General features: G+C 56.0%; 1 protein-coding gene across 6 annotated transcripts in view; it reads left to right on the top strand.

The window, feature by feature from the left end:
* Nucleotides 1–14,733, top strand: part of ADAMTS10 (ADAM metallopeptidase with thrombospondin type 1 motif 10) — a 30,056-nt gene that overhangs the window by 13,426 nt on the left and 1,897 nt on the right. For 4 of the 6 annotated variants that reach the window (XM_054461546.2, XM_063658430.1, XM_054461547.2 and 1 more), the window contains 18 exons: nucleotides 37–182; nucleotides 603–646; nucleotides 776–881; nucleotides 969–1,115; nucleotides 1,285–1,426; nucleotides 4,263–4,370; nucleotides 5,046–5,191; nucleotides 5,286–5,349; nucleotides 7,155–7,257; nucleotides 7,561–7,694; nucleotides 7,781–7,904; nucleotides 10,205–10,285; nucleotides 10,380–10,543; nucleotides 10,631–10,757; nucleotides 10,848–10,977; nucleotides 11,439–11,643; nucleotides 11,816–11,992; nucleotides 12,070–12,229. In XM_054461546.2, the coding sequence (XP_054317521.2) occupies nucleotides 37–182; nucleotides 603–646; nucleotides 776–881; nucleotides 969–1,115; nucleotides 1,285–1,426; nucleotides 4,263–4,370; nucleotides 5,046–5,191; nucleotides 5,286–5,349; nucleotides 7,155–7,257; nucleotides 7,561–7,694; nucleotides 7,781–7,904; nucleotides 10,205–10,285; nucleotides 10,380–10,543; nucleotides 10,631–10,757; nucleotides 10,848–10,977; nucleotides 11,439–11,643; nucleotides 11,816–11,992; nucleotides 12,070–12,229 (2,308 nt within the window). Of the gene's footprint in view, nucleotides 1–36; nucleotides 183–602; nucleotides 647–775; nucleotides 882–968; nucleotides 1,116–1,284; nucleotides 1,427–4,262; nucleotides 4,371–5,045; nucleotides 5,192–5,285; nucleotides 5,350–7,154; nucleotides 7,258–7,560; nucleotides 7,695–7,780; nucleotides 7,905–10,204; nucleotides 10,286–10,379; nucleotides 10,544–10,630; nucleotides 10,758–10,847; nucleotides 10,978–11,438; nucleotides 11,644–11,781; nucleotides 11,993–12,069; nucleotides 12,230–14,733 lie in introns of those variants that run through there. The other 2 variants (XM_054461548.2, XM_054461549.2) reach the window with 2 other exon arrangements.

Below are 14,733 nucleotides of genomic sequence, written 5' to 3'. Positions count from 1 at the left end.
GTGGGTGCCCACGCACTTCCCTCTGTCCATCCCCAGCCCACTCTGGAGATCACCCACCATGCCGGGAAGTCCCTGGACAGCTTCTGTAAATGGCAGAAATCCATCGTGAACCACAGCGGCCATGGCAATGCCATTCCAGAGAACGGTGTGGCTAACCATGACACAGCAGTGCTCATCACACGGTGAGGGGACAGGAGAGGTCTAGGACTGGGGCTGAGAAAACAGGTGGTCCAGGGAACCGTGAGAGTCCAAACAGAGATCACTTCTGCTGGGGTCAGGAGGAGCAGAGAAGCTTGGGCCGCCCATGAGGGAGCCAGGGATAGGGAGGGGCTGCTTGAGAATAATGGGTAAGGGAGGTTTGGAACTGTTTGGGCACCGATGCCCTCATTCACTCATTCTCCTACTCATGCATGCATGCATTCATTCATTCATGTGGTCAGTCACTCCTGTATGCAGCTTCGGGTGAGAGGCAGATGGCGCCTCCAAGGCAGGACTCAACCCCCAGAGCTGGGCATGGTGGCACCAGCAGGGCTTAGGGAGACAGCCCAGCAGGGCTTAAGGAGACAGCCCAGCCCCCTCACTGACCCTGTCTCCTTTTACAGCTATGACATCTGCATCTACAAGAACAAACCCTGCGGCACACTAGGTACTCGAGCCCCGTAGGTTTCAGGCACCTATGAAGGCAGTGGGCTGGGGTGAGACCTGGCAGGTGGATGGGGCCAGCCAGCACCGTCCTGAGCCTCCCAGCCCCATCCCCACATGTCCATCCTCCCAGGCCTGGCCCCGGTGGGCGGAATGTGTGAGCGCGAGAGAAGCTGCAGCGTCAATGAGGACATTGGCCTGGCCACAGCGTTCACCATTGCCCACGAGATCGGGCACACGTGAGGCCGGGGCACACAGGAGGGGGAGGACGGGAAGAGCTGGGCGGGTCCCTCAGCACCCGGCAGAGCCGACACCCCTTTCCCCAGATTCGGCATGAATCATGACGGCGTTGGAAACAGCTGTGGGGCCCGTGGTCAGGACCCAGCCAAGCTCATGGCTGCCCACATTACCATGAAGACCAACCCATTCGTGTGGTCATCCTGCAGCCGTGACTACATCACCAGCTTTCTAGAGTGAGGATGCACCTGGGTGTCCCTCAGAGCGGGTCACACTCATGGTGGGGCAGGGTGCACGGGAGACGATAGAAATCAGGGATGCTCCCTGGGACCCCCATCCAGCTGGGGCTCCTGAGCTCTTGACTTGCAGCCACCTAGCATGACAGTTGATTTTCTCTCGAGGCAGCTCGGGCCTGGGGCTCTGCCTGAACAACCGGCCCCCCAGACAGGACTTTGTGTACCCGACAGTGGCGCCGGGCCAAGCCTACGATGCAGATGAGCAATGCCGCTTTCAGCATGGAGTCAAATCGCGTCAGTGTAAATACGGGGTAGAGAGAGTCTTCCTGCTTTCCTTCCTGGGAGGGGAGGGGGCCGCTGGGGCTGGGGGAGGGAACTCCACCAGGGCACCCACCTGGGAAGTTGGGGGGTGGGAGAGCCGGGAAGGGGGATGAGGCGAGCCCCCGTGGGGACCTGGGAGGACAGAGGTGCATGGAGTGTACAAAATGTCCCAAGCAATCAGACAGTGCTTGAGAACAAAAATGGGATCACCTGCTTCTCCAGACCCCTGATTTGAGGGCTGGGCTGGGGGGCCACCTTCTGTCTGGCACATCACACCCCCTGTGGGCTACAGCAGGATCAAAGTCTCAAGACCTCTCACAAGGCAGTTTTTAACTAAACATCCAGTCCTGATGGAAATAATTTCCCTAGGGATGAGCCATCTTCCCTACTTGGCAAAGAACTAGACAGAACCTTCCAGGGACTCCCTGTCTGGAGGAGCTCTGAGCCTCTCGACCTCTCCCCACTCTTTCCCAAGGTTTAGACTCCCAAAGCCCCATTTGTGCATAGAGAAGGGCATTGGGGGCAGGGGGTCCCACTCCCAGCTCCCCCCAGGAAGCTGAAGACCTACTGGCTTCCTGCTTCAGCCACCAGGGTTCAGCCAGGATCTGCTCCTCCTCTGCCCACCTGCCTCGATTCCCTAAATGCACCCCTAAGCTCCTCACAATCTCAGCCCTAGGGGCCCAGGCTCAGCCCCAGTTCTTCACACCATCACAACTCAAAGGATCAGAGTTTTTGTGATGCCATGTTAATGCAAAGCAGAGGGCAAGCAGCTGCCAAATTGCCCTCCCTCCATTCCACTGCAAGACAGAGACAAACCCTGGAACAATTTCTATTTCATTGACATTCCACCCTTGATACCCCCCAACACCCTAACTTAGCTGGTAACTACAGCACCCTCTAAGGAATTCCTAAAGAATTCCGAAGCTACTCCTCAACATCTGCTGTGACCCAGGTATCCTAACAATGATCATGGTATCTGACATTTACTGAGCTCTCACTATGTGCTAAGCATGTGCTGTGTATCATCATCTAAACTCCTGACAATCCTGTTAGCCCCCAAGTTACAGAGGAAGGGACTGAGGCATAGCATAGGGAGGATGACTTGTCCAAGGCCACAGTTTGAGACCATGACAGACCTGGGATTTAAATCCAGGTCTCTCATGACTCTCTAAATTTTACAAAGGGGCAGGGGAGGGGAGGAGCTGTCAAAATATCAAGCTTGGGCTGGCACCAGCTATATGTTGAATTGAGCCTTCCTTTTAGTTTTTGAAGGAACATCTTTCAGGCCATCTTGGCAACGGCGGATTTATTTACTTCATGTGAACTGGTTAATATATGTAAAGGGTTCAGCCTGGTGCCTGGTCCAGAGATAGCGGTGGTCATTGTTACCCCATAATGGCATTGGTGCAAGTCCTTTCTTATCTATCCTGTCATGTGCCTCATAGCCATTTATATAGGCAAGACAGGCATTAGGCTGCCCATCTTGTAGATGAGTAAACTGAGGCCCAGAGAGGGGAAATATGTTGCAAGTCAGTAGCAGAATTGAGGTCTCTGCACAACTCAAATATGCCACACTGCCTCCTCGTGGAGAGGAGGACAAAAGCAGGGCTGAAATCGTTATCTTGAAGAGGTGTCAGAAGTGGGATTGTGACTGGACTGGTGTGATATTTTTAGATATGGCCAGGAGGACACAGTCTGAGTTTTTAGCTGAGAAATGTCCTCTATAAGGCAGAAGGCAAAGTATCTAGAGGACCTCTGAGGGAGAATGTATTTGAGAACAACTCTTCCAGCTTCTCACATATGTACAGGTATCTCTCAGGGGCTGACCTAGGAAGGGTCCTTTCCTGCGGCCATTGATCGATCCAGTCCCACATCTGGAAAGCTTACAAGAATTGGGTTCAAAGAGGGGATTACACTTGATAATTACAGAAGGACCACCTACTTCTTAGAGGAAAGACCTTGGGAGGTTGCTTAGGATGTGGGCCAAGAGGGTCAGAGATTTTGCTTCACTTGAACTCAGTGGGGCTTCTCCAGGGATATTAACCTGGACTTTAAGAGTCAGAGTGAGTCCCTGGGACTAGTCCAGCCCATCCAGGATTCAGACGGGAAGAAGGTGGGGCTGATTTTTCACCTGGAGAAAGAGAGGAATGTCCCACACAGACCTAACTTGGCATTGTCCCCTCCCAAACTCCCACCCCTCCACATAGCTTAAAAGTGTTGGGGGCTTCTCCAGTTTAGACGGGGGAACAAAGAGAACCAACAGCTGGAAAAAAATAGAGATGAGGCCGTTGGCCTAGTCATCATCCAGGCCGATTTCTCAGAACCACCACTTTCCCTTCGGCTACTTTGCCCATCCCATAAAAGAACCCCAAATCCTTCCTGTTCATTCCTCAGCAGGTCCCAGGTTTCCTTCCAGAAACTCAGAAGGCAACAGGAGCTGAATTGCAAAGTTCGTTAGAGTACAGACTCTGAATTAAAGAGCTGGGTTAAACTCCAGGCTATTCCCTTAGTAGCTGTGTGACCTCTAGCACGTGACCTTACCTGTCTGAAGCTTGGTTTTCTCCCAGTAAGATGGGGTAGTACTGCCTAAAGGGGTATATGGCATGTATAAGATGTTCCATAAATGGAGCTTATTGGCAGAGAATAAGTCACGGGCCATGCCCCGCAAGGGGATTCACGAAGACCCACTGCGAGCCAGGAAGGGAGTACGGGGCTGTCTGCTCCGGGACCCGCAGTGAGCCGGACATCTGGGTCCTCCCAAGCCGGGCGGGCTGCCCCAGGGAGGAAGGGAGGGGGGCGAGCCTGAGCGGGCGCCTCGGCCCGCAGGAGGTCTGCAGCGAGCTGTGGTGCCTGAGCAAGAGCAACCGGTGCATCACCAACAGCATCCCGGCCGCCGAGGGCACGCTGTGCCAGACGCACACCATCGACAAGGGGGTGAGCGCCGGCCAGGGCCCCAAACCGGGCCACGCCCCCTGAGCCACCTCCCGTGTTGGCCCCGCCTACCCGCCTGTCCTTCGGCCTATTATCTGCTCCCTCCCACATTGGCCACGCCTGCCATCTGTGCTCCCTCGGCTGTGGCCACGCCTACTGCTTGCTCCTTCCCGCGTTGGCCACGCCCACCGTCTATGCTTTCCTTGGTTCTGGCCACGCCTACTGTTTACTCCCTCCCGCGTTGGCCACGCCCACCGTGTAATGATTCCCACGGCTCTGGCCACGCCTACTGTTTGCTCTCTTCCTCATTGGCCACGCCCATCCCCTGTGCTGCCCTCGGCTCTGGCCACGCCTACTGCCTGTAGACCCCACTCCCCGGCCTGAAGCCACGCGGCACCTCGTCTCCACGCTTATCGTGGTCCTGTCTACACCCCTCCCCGTTCAGCACCCTGTGCTGAGGCCACGCCTCTCGCTTGTACCTTGTCTGTCTCCCAGACCACTCTCCTACGTAACCTGACCCTGTCTGCATGTTCAGACCCCGCCTCTGCCCATTCCCTTCCAGCCTCATCCCGGAGAGGCTGATATCTCTCTGGCTGGGGCCTGGAGTGAGGAACGGCGCACGGGACCCGCGAGTGTCCTCCGGGCTGGACTCACTCCTTCCTGTCTCCTCCCACCCAGTGGTGCTACAAGCGGGTCTGTGTCCCCTTTGGGTCGCGCCCAGAGGGTGTGGACGGAGCCTGGGGGCCGTGGACTCCGTGGGGCGACTGCAGCCGGACCTGTGGCGGCGGCGTGTCCTCTTCTAGCCGTCACTGCGACAGCCCCAGGTCAGCCCTCAGGACCCCCACCAGGGAGGGCAGCGCGACCCCTGCCCCCATCGCCCTCTGCCTCATCCCTCTCCTATCCCACCACCCTTTCCAGGCCAACCATCGGGGGCAAGTACTGTCTGGGTGAGAGAAGGCGGCACCGCTCCTGCAACACGGATGTGAGTTCCCCCCAAACCCCTTGAGGGGTGGGGGGAGGAAGCATTAAAAACAGCTATCAGAGGCCGGGCACCGTGGCTCACGCCTGTAATCCCAGCACTTTGGGAGGCCAAGGCAGGCGGATCACGAGGTCAGGAGATCGAGACCATCCTGGCTAACATAGTGAAACCCCGTCTCTACTAAAAATACAAAAATTAGCTGGGCGTGGTGGCGGGCGCCTGTAATCCCAGCTACTCGGGAGGCTGAGGCAGGAGAATCGCTTGAACCCGGGAGGCGGAGGCTGCAGTGAGCCGAGATCGTACCACTGCACTCCAGCCTGGGTGACAGAGCGAAACTCCATCTCAAAAAAAAAAAAGCTATCAGAGTGCTTCATCCAGACACCTGCTGCCTCTCCTAGGGAACCTGCAGCCGCCAGCCCTCTCTTCCCTCCTCTCCCTGACCCCCACCACCTTGTCCCCAACCCCTCCTCCTTAAAGACCTGGCTCCTTCCAGCTCTCTTCCTCCTACATTTAGACTACAAGCCCCCACCTTGAAATCACTGCTTGGCCCTCACAACCCCCTACCATCCAGTCTCTCCCCTCCCTTTACAGCCCAGCTTCCCCAGAAGAGTCCTACCCCTGCCTTCTGTCATCCCCCAAAGTTGTAGCTGAAGCTTCCTCTCACCAAACCCAGTGACAGGTGTCTGTCCTCTGCTTGTGCCCTCACCTCACCTGGGACCACCAGTGAGCAGTAAGAAGTTTACTGGGGAGGGGGTGTTTCAGAGGGCAGTGAGAGCTTTGGACTTTTCACCCTCCCAGCTGGGGGGACCCAGGTCTTCAGAGAATCCACATGCTAGCACCTTCTATAAACCCTGATCCCTTCCAGACCTTCTCTCTCAAGAAAGACTCCATGTGGCCAGGCGCAGTGGCTCACGCCTATAATCCTAGCACTTTGGGAGGCTGAGGCAGGCAGATCACCTGAGGTCAGGAGTTCAAGACCAGCCTGGCCAACATGGCAAAACCCCGTCTCTACTAAAAATACAAAAATTAGGCTGGGTGCGGTGGCTCACGCCTGCAATCCCAGCACTTTGGGAGGCCGAGGCGGGTGGATCATCTGAGGTCAGGAGTTCGAGACCGGCCTGGCTAACCTGGTGAAACCCCGTCTCTACTAAAAATACAAAAAATTAGCCAGGCGTGGTGGCGTGCGCCTGTAGTCGCAGCTACTCGGGAGGCTGAGGCAGGAGAATCACTTGAACCTGGGAAGCGGAAGTTGCAGTGAGCCGAGATTTCATCATTGCACTCCAACTTGGGCAACAAGAGTGAAACTCTGTCTAATAAATAAATAAATAAATAAATAATACAAAAATTAGCCAGGCATAGTGGCAGGCATCTGTAATCCCAGCTATTCGGGAGGCTGAGGCAGGAGAATTGCTTGAACCCAGGAGATGGAGGTTGCAGTGAGCTAAGATCATGCACTGTACTCCAGCCTGGGCAACAGAGTGAGATTCTGTCTCAAAAAAAAAAAAAAAAAAAAAAAATGCAAGCAAGCAAGAAAGATTCCATAACCTGGAACCAGAAACCCAGGTGTGTCCTGCCCAGCTCACCCTCAGACCTCTAATGAGGGATCCAGTCCTATCCCAGATGTGTCTACATGCCCTGCCCAGGCTACCTTCCAGGCCTAGTCTCACGCAGACCACCACAGCCTCCTCCCTGGCCTCCCTGCCTCTAGCCTCCCTCCTCCAGCCCATCTTTTTCTGAGCACCACTTTTCTGCTCTGACTCCATCCCGCCAAGCCTGGCCTCCCTCCATCTCTCCTCTCCTGCCCCCAGGACTGTCCCCCTGGCTCCCAGGACTTCAGAGAAGTACAGTGTTCTGAATTTGACAGCGTCCCTTTCCGTGGGAAATTCTACACGTGGAAAACGTACCGGGGAGGTGAGTGTGGGACTCCGAAGGCTGTGGGGCCGTGAAGGGCAGCCGTGGGAGTGTCCAGCAGCAGGTGGATGAATGCAGCATCCCGGGGTCTGCCCTGAGCCCTGTCCCCACCGAGGGAGCCAGAGTACCTGGGATACGGTACCATGGGGGTTCAACGTGACGCTGGGAGCCCCCACTCCCTCTGCCCAAGCTGCCCTTCCTCTTGGGTCTGGGGTCTGTCCCTCTTGGCCTCACTCCCCCAGGGAGCGAGCAAAGAATTCCAGGGTGGCCTGGCCCGTGGTGTGACGGGGCCATGCCCCCCAGGGGGCGTGAAGGCCTGCTCGCTCACGTGCCTAGCGGAAGGCTTCAACTTCTACACGGAGAGGGCGGCAGCTGTGGTGGACGGGACACCCTGCCGTCCAGACACGGTGGACATTTGCGTCAGTGGCGAATGCAAGGTGGAGGGGACTCCCAGGGAGGTGGAGAGGGGTTGGGGAGCGGGGGTGGGTTAGGGGGTCACCTCACTCACACCTTCTCCATGCAGCACGTGGGCTGCGACCGAGTCCTGGGCTCCGACCTGCGAGAAGACAAGTGCCGAGTGTGTGGTGGTGATGGCAGTGCCTGCGAGACCATCGAGGGCGTCTTCAGCCCAGCCTCACCTGGGGCCGGTGAGAGTCTCCAGCTTCCCTCCCACACTCCTTGCATGGGCCAGCTGGCTGCAGGTGGAGCTGATCCCAGTGCAGTAGCTGGGATCACTAACTCTTCAGACCCCAGGGGCCCCGTGGAGTGTCAGGAGTCCCCAAAAGTCCTGGGGGCTCAGCCAGGCGAAGTGGCTCAAGCCTGTAATCCCATCGCTTTGGGAGGCCGAGGCAGGAGGATCACTTGAGGCCAGGAGTTTGAGACTAGCCTGGCCAACATGGTGAAACCCTGTTTCTACTAAAAATACAAAAATTAGCTGGGCGTGGTGGCAAGCACCTGTAATCCCACCTACTCAGGAGGCTGAGGCACGAGAATTGCTTGAACCTGGGAGGTGGAGGTTGCAGTGAGCGGAGATCACACCACTGCACTCCAGTCTGGGCGACAGAGCAAGGCTCTGTCTCAAAAAAAAAGAGTGTCTCAGGAGATGAGAGCCTGAATCTGTCTCCTCTGCCTCCTGGAGGAGCTCATGTCACATCTGGGTGGAAGCGAGCATCACGTTCCATCCTCTGTGAGCCAGAGGAGCTGCAGGAATATTCTGTGCTAGCAGGGAAAGGCTTACTACGGGAGGGGATATTCAGAGAGTGTAGAAAGCACCTTTTCCAGCTTGGGCTTTGGGTGAGTGAGAGAGAGCCCAGGGACTGGGCCAGAGGGGAGGAGGCTCAGGAAATATCTGGAAGGCTGAGGAAGCCGTAGGCACTGTTAGAGGGAGGGAGTGTTCCAGGTGAGGCAGGAGTAGGTTGCAGAGTGTGAGTTTCAGTCCCCAGGTAGAGTCCCATTGGGCTTTTATAATAAGCAGCCTGGCCGCTGGCATCAAAAGTGAGACAGGCACAGTGGCTCACGCCTGCAATCCCAGTGCTTTGGGAAGCTGAAGCAGGAGGATCTCTTGAGCCCAGGAGTTTGAGACCAGCCTGGGCGACATAGGGAGACCCCAACTCTACAAAAAAAATTTTTTTTTGAGACGGAGTCTCACTCTGTCACCCAGGCTAGAGTGCAGTGGCTTGATCTCAGTTCACTGCAACCTCTGCCTCCCAGGTTCAAGAAATTCTCCTGCCTCACCATCCCAAGTAGCTGGGACTACAGACATGCACTACACGCCTGGTTTCATCATATTGGTCAGGCTGGTCTGGAACTCCTGACCTCAAGTGATCCACCCGCCTAGGCCTCCCAAAGTGCTAGGATTACAGGTGTGAGCCACCACACCCAGCCAAACTCTACAAAAAAAAATTTTTTTTTTTTTTTTGAGACGGGGTCTCGCTCTGTCACCCAGGCTAGAGTGCAATGGTGCCATCTCAGCTCACTGCAAGCTCCGCCTACCGGGTTCACACCATTCTCCTGCCTCAGCCTCCCGAGTAGCTGGGACTACAGGTGCCCGCCACCACGCCCGGCTAATTTTTTGTATTTTTAGTAGAGACGGGGTTTCACCGTGTTAGCCAGGATGGTCTCTATCTCCTGACCTCGTGATCTGCCCGCCTCTGCCTCCCAAAGTGCTGGGATTACAGGCGTGAGCCACCACACCCAGCTACAAAATTCTTTTAATTAGGCAGGTGTGGTGGTATACACCTGTAGTTCCAGCTACTCAGGAGGCTGAGAGGCAGGAGGATCCCTTGAGCCCAGGAGGTCAAGGCTGCAGTAAGCTATGATCACACCACTGCACTCCAACCTGGGTGACAGAGTGAGATCCTGTCAAAAAAAAAAAAAAAGCTGGCCAGGCTCATACTGGTAGTCCCAGCACTTTGGGAGACTGAGGCAAGAGGATCACTTGAGCCCAGGAGTTTGAGACCATCCTGAGCAATTTAAGGAGACCCCAACTCTACAAAAAAAAAAAAAAAAAAAAAGTTTTTTTTTAGTTAGCCAGGTGTGGTGGCTCACACCTGTAGTCCCAGCTACTCGAGAGGCTGAGGCGGGAGGATCACTTGAGCCTAGGAGTCTGAGGCTACACTGAGCCAAGATCACTCTACTGCACTCCAGCCTGTGCAACAGAGAGATCCTGTCTCCAAAAAAAAAAAAAAAAAAGAAAGAAAAAAAAAATCCTAACCCAGCCATTTCCTAGCTGTAAAACCTGGTCAAGTTCCTTAGCTTCTCTGAGCCTCAGTTTTGTCATCCCTAAAATGGGGATAATGAAACACTTGGTTCACAAGGGTGGGGGAGGGGTGCAGTTAGATGTGCATTTAGCGAAGTAACAGCTGTTATCCTCATGGGCCGGGGACAGGGGAGGCAGGCAGGTGTTGGGGACATGCCAAGTGGGTGACATCTGAGCTCTGCTGTTCAGGGTACGAGGATGTCGTCTGGATTCCCAAAGGCTCCGTCCACATCTTCATCCAGGATCTGAACCTCTCTCTCAGTCACTTGGGTGAGCAGATGGTGGGGAGGGGATGAGGATTAGGGGTCAGTGGGGAGGGCGGTTTCAGCATGACTAGAATTCTGAACCCTGCACTGTCCCCCAGCCCTGAAGGGAGAGCAGGAGTCCCTGCTGCTGGAGGGGCTGCCCGGGATCCCCCAGCCCCACCGTCTGCCCCTGGCTGGGACCACCTTTCAGCTGCGACAGGGGCCAGACCAGGTCCAGAGCCTCGAAGCCCTGGGACCGATTAATGCATCTCTCATCGTCATGGTAACAGGGAGACTGAGGGCAAGGTGCAGCCTTTGGAATTAGAGACTCAATGCGATCCTTCCACTGGCTGCCGCCCCCTTCCTTCAGGTGCTGGCCCGGACCGAGCTGCCTGCCCTCCGCTACCGCTTCAATGCCCCCATCGCCCGTGACTCGCTGCCCCCCTACTCCTGGCACTATGCGCCCTGGACCAAGTGCTCGGCCCAGTGTGCAGGCGGTGAGGCCGGGGGTGGGGGAAGGCACAAGATACCTGGGCTGAGGTTCTCTGGGCCGGGAGGGGCTGAGCAGGCCTCTCACCCTCCCCCAGGTAGCCAGGTGCAGGCGGTGGAGTGCCGCAACCAGTTGGACAGCTCCGCGGTCGCCCCCCACTACTGCAGTGCCCACAGCAAGCTGCCCAAAAGGCAGCGTGCCTGCAACACAGAGCCTTGCCCGCCAGAGTGAGTGCCGCCAGGGGGCAGTGTTGCTCAGGGTGAGAGGAGAGTTCTCCCTGGAGTCAAGAGCGAGTGCTCCAGGGGGGTGGGGACCAGGTTAGTGCAGAGTCGGAGTGACAGTGGGCCGAGTGCTGCAGTGATGGTTCTATAGGACTTACGGGGGAGTCCAAGGTAATAGTGCCCCCAAGGTGGCGGTCAAGGCTGCATGGCCCTGGAGTCAGAATGATGGCGCTGCCTGGTCACTCGCATTGTCCAAAGATTTATTTCTCCTTAGGGTAATGCACCTTTCAGCCCCTAGTCTGGGTGCAGGCTTACGATGCCCCAAGTGTGGAATGTGGAGGTGCCTGGTGCCAGTTTCCATATGAGGCTGAGTGGTTGGAAGGGTGGGGGTAGGCTATAGTGCCCCCTGCTCTAGTGTTGGGACCCCCTGCCCTGCTTACTTGCTCAGACCCCTTTATCTCCTACAGCTGGGTTGTAGGGAACTGGTCGCTCTGCAGCCGCAGCTGCGATGCAGGCGTGCGCAGCCGCTCCGTCGTGTGCCAGCGCCGCGTCTCTGCCGCGGAGGAGAAGGCGCTGGACGACAGCGCATGCCCGCAGCCGCGCCCCCCTGTGCTGGAGGCCTGCCACGGCCCCACTTGCCCTCCAGAGTGGGCGGCTCTCGACTGGTCTGAGGTCAGCCGCCCCCTTCCTTCGTGCCCACTCCCTGTGCAGAGAGGGGCAGGGACTGGGATGCCCAGGTGGGGTGTCCACGGAGACGCCTCTGCGCGGTCTCCAGGTTAGCTGTTCCCTCCTCACTTCTCACTGGGGCAGCACCCTGAGCACGAAACGCCCCTTCCAACTGCAGTGCACCCCCAGCTGCGGGCCGGGCCTCCGCCACCGCGTGGTCCTTTGCAAGAGCGCAGACCACCGCGCCACGCTGCCCCCGGCGCACTGCTCACCTGCCGCCAAGCCACCGGCCACCATGCGCTGCAACTTGCGCCGCTGTCCCCCGGCCCGCTGGGTGGCTGGCGAGTGGGGTGAGGTAGGAGGGCGCGCCCCAGAGGGGTGGGGGCCAGGGCAGGGGCTGCGGGGCAGCAATTGAGTGGTGCCCCCTTGCAGTGCTCTGCACAATGCGGCGTCGGGCAGCGGCAGCGCTCGGTGCGCTGCACCAGCCACACGGGCCAGGCGTCGCACGAGTGCACCGAGGCCCTGCGGCCGCCCACCACGCAGCAGTGTGAGGCCAAGTGCGACAGCCCAACCCCCGGGGACGGCCCTGAAGGTATGTGGGTGACCAGCCAGGGTGCGCCAGGAGGGTCCTGGCCAGAGCCAGCCACAGAGGGCATTGGGGGTCCTGACTTCATTCTAGAACTTCTGGAACCTCGGAAATGCGTTGCTGTGTCTCTGCCAGGCCATCCTTCACCATCGCCTCCCTGCAAGCATTTATTAAGTGCCACTGTATGCTGAGTGTTTCAGGCACCTGACCTTTCTGTGCACCCAAACTTGTGACATTTCCCCAGTCACTTTCATAACCTGTACCTATTCATCTCCACCTGTAGCACAATTTCCTGAATATTTTTCCTTTAAATCAGTTTTTCAACCTCAGGCACTAGTGACATTTTAAGCTAGATGATTGTCGTGAGGAGCTGTCCAGCACATTGTAGGGTTTTTTGTTTGTTTGTTTTTGTTTTTTGGAGAGATGAGGTCTTGCTGTGTTACTCAGGCTGGTCTCCAACTCCTGGGCTCAAGCGATCCTCCCACCTCAGCCTCCCAAAGTGCTGGGATTTGTGCCAGCCTGTAAGATGTTTAGCAGCATCCCTGGCTTCTACCCACTAGGTGCCAGTAGCAGCCTTCTCCCAAGTTATGACAATTAAAAATGTCTCCAGACATTGCCCAATGTCCCCTGGGGGTCAAAATCGATCACTTCCCTTGAGAACCACTGCTTTTAAGTATACACATTTTTTGGCCGGGCGCGGTGGCTCACGCCTGTAATCCCAGCACTTTGGGAGGCCGAGGCAGGCGGATCACGAGTCAGGAGATCGAGACCATCCTGGCTAACACGGTGAAACCCCGTCTCTACTAAAAATACAAAAAATTAGCCGGGCGCGGTGGCGGGCGCCTGTAGTCCCAGCTACTCGGGAGGCTGAGGCAGGAGAATGGTGTGAACCCGGTAGGCGGAGCTTGCAGTGAGCTGAGATGGTGCCATTGCACTCTAGCCTGGGTGACAGAGCGAGACCCCGTCTCAAAAAAAAAAAAAAAAAAAAAAGTATATACATTTTTTTCTGCCTAGGTAATTTTTTTATTTATTTATTTTTTTTTTTTTTTTTTTTTTTTTTTTGACATGGAGTCTCGCTGTCACCCAGGCTGGAGTGCAGTGACCTGATCTCGGCTCACTGCAACCTCCGCCTCCCAGGTTCAATCGATTCTCCTGCCTCAGCCCACTGAGTAGCTGGGAGTACAGGTGCCCACCACCACACCCAGCTAATTTTTGTATTTTTAGTAGAGACAGGGTTTCACCATGTTGGCCAGGCTTGTCTCAAACTCCTGACCTTGTGATCCGCCGGCCTTGGCCTCCCAAAGTGCTGGGATTAAAGGCGTGAGCCACCATGCCCAGCCTTATTTACTTATTTATTTTTGAGACCGGGACTCACTTTGTCACCCACATTGGAGTGCAGCAGAGCGATCTCGGCTCACTGCAACCTCCACCTCCCAGGCTCAAGCAATCCTCCTGTCTCAGCTCCCCAAGTCTCCCCAAGGACTACAGGCAAGAGCCACAGTGCCCAGTTAATTTTTGTATTCTTGTATTCTTTGATAGAGACGGGGTTTCACCATGTTGCCCAGGTTGGTCTTGAACTCCTGGCCTCAAGCAATCCACCCACCTCGGCCTCCCAAAGTGCTGGGATTACAGGCGTGAGCCACTGAGCCTGGCTGTAAATTTTTTTTTCTTTTTTTGAGACAAAGTCTCACTCTGTCGCCCAGGCTGTAGTGCAGTGGCACGATCTCAGCTCACTGCAACCTCCACCTCCTGGGTACAAGTGATTCTCCTGCCTCAGCCTCCTGAGTAGCTGGGATTACAGGCACGTGCCACCATGACCAGCTAATTTTTGTATTTTTAGTAGAGATGGGGTTTCACCATATTGGCCAGGCTGGTCTTGAACTCCTGACCTCAGGTGATCTGCCCGCCTTGGCCTCCCAAAGTTCTGGGATTACAGGCATAAGCCATCGCGCCAGGTCCATAAATTTATTTTTGATAGAGAACAATTAGTTTCTTAGTCTGGGCACTGCAACCAAACTACCTGGGTTCATCTTCTACCTCTGTGTTTTTGTTTATTTATCTGTCAAGGGATGTAAATGATATATTCACTTGAGGGGTGCCCCAGAAGGGAGATGTAATAAAATGATCCACCCAGGCCGGGTGAGGTGGCTCACACCTGTAATCCCAGCACTTTGGGAGGCTGAACTGGAAAGATTGCCTGAGCCCAGGAGTTGGAGACTAGCCTGAGAGACATAGTAAGACACCTGTATCTACAAAAAATAAAATTAGGCTGGGCGTGGTGGCTCACACCTGTAATCCCAACACATTGGGAGGCCAAGGTGGTCAGATCACCTGAGGTCAGGAGTTTGAGACTAACCTGGCCAACATGGCGAAACCCCAGATCTACTAAAAATACAAAAATTAGACAGGGGTGGTGGCATGTGCCTGTAATCCCAGCTACTCAGGAGGCTGAGGCGGGAGAGTCTCTTGAACCCAGGAGGTGGAGGTTGCAGTGAGCCAAGATTGCACCA

Source organism: Pongo pygmaeus, chromosome 20 (assembly GCF_028885625.2).
Source record: "Pongo pygmaeus isolate AG05252 chromosome 20, NHGRI_mPonPyg2-v2.0_pri, whole genome shotgun sequence".
Classification (NCBI taxonomy): domain Eukaryota; kingdom Metazoa; phylum Chordata; class Mammalia; order Primates; family Hominidae; genus Pongo; species Pongo pygmaeus.
This window is presented reverse-complemented; position numbering and strand designations above follow the sequence as displayed.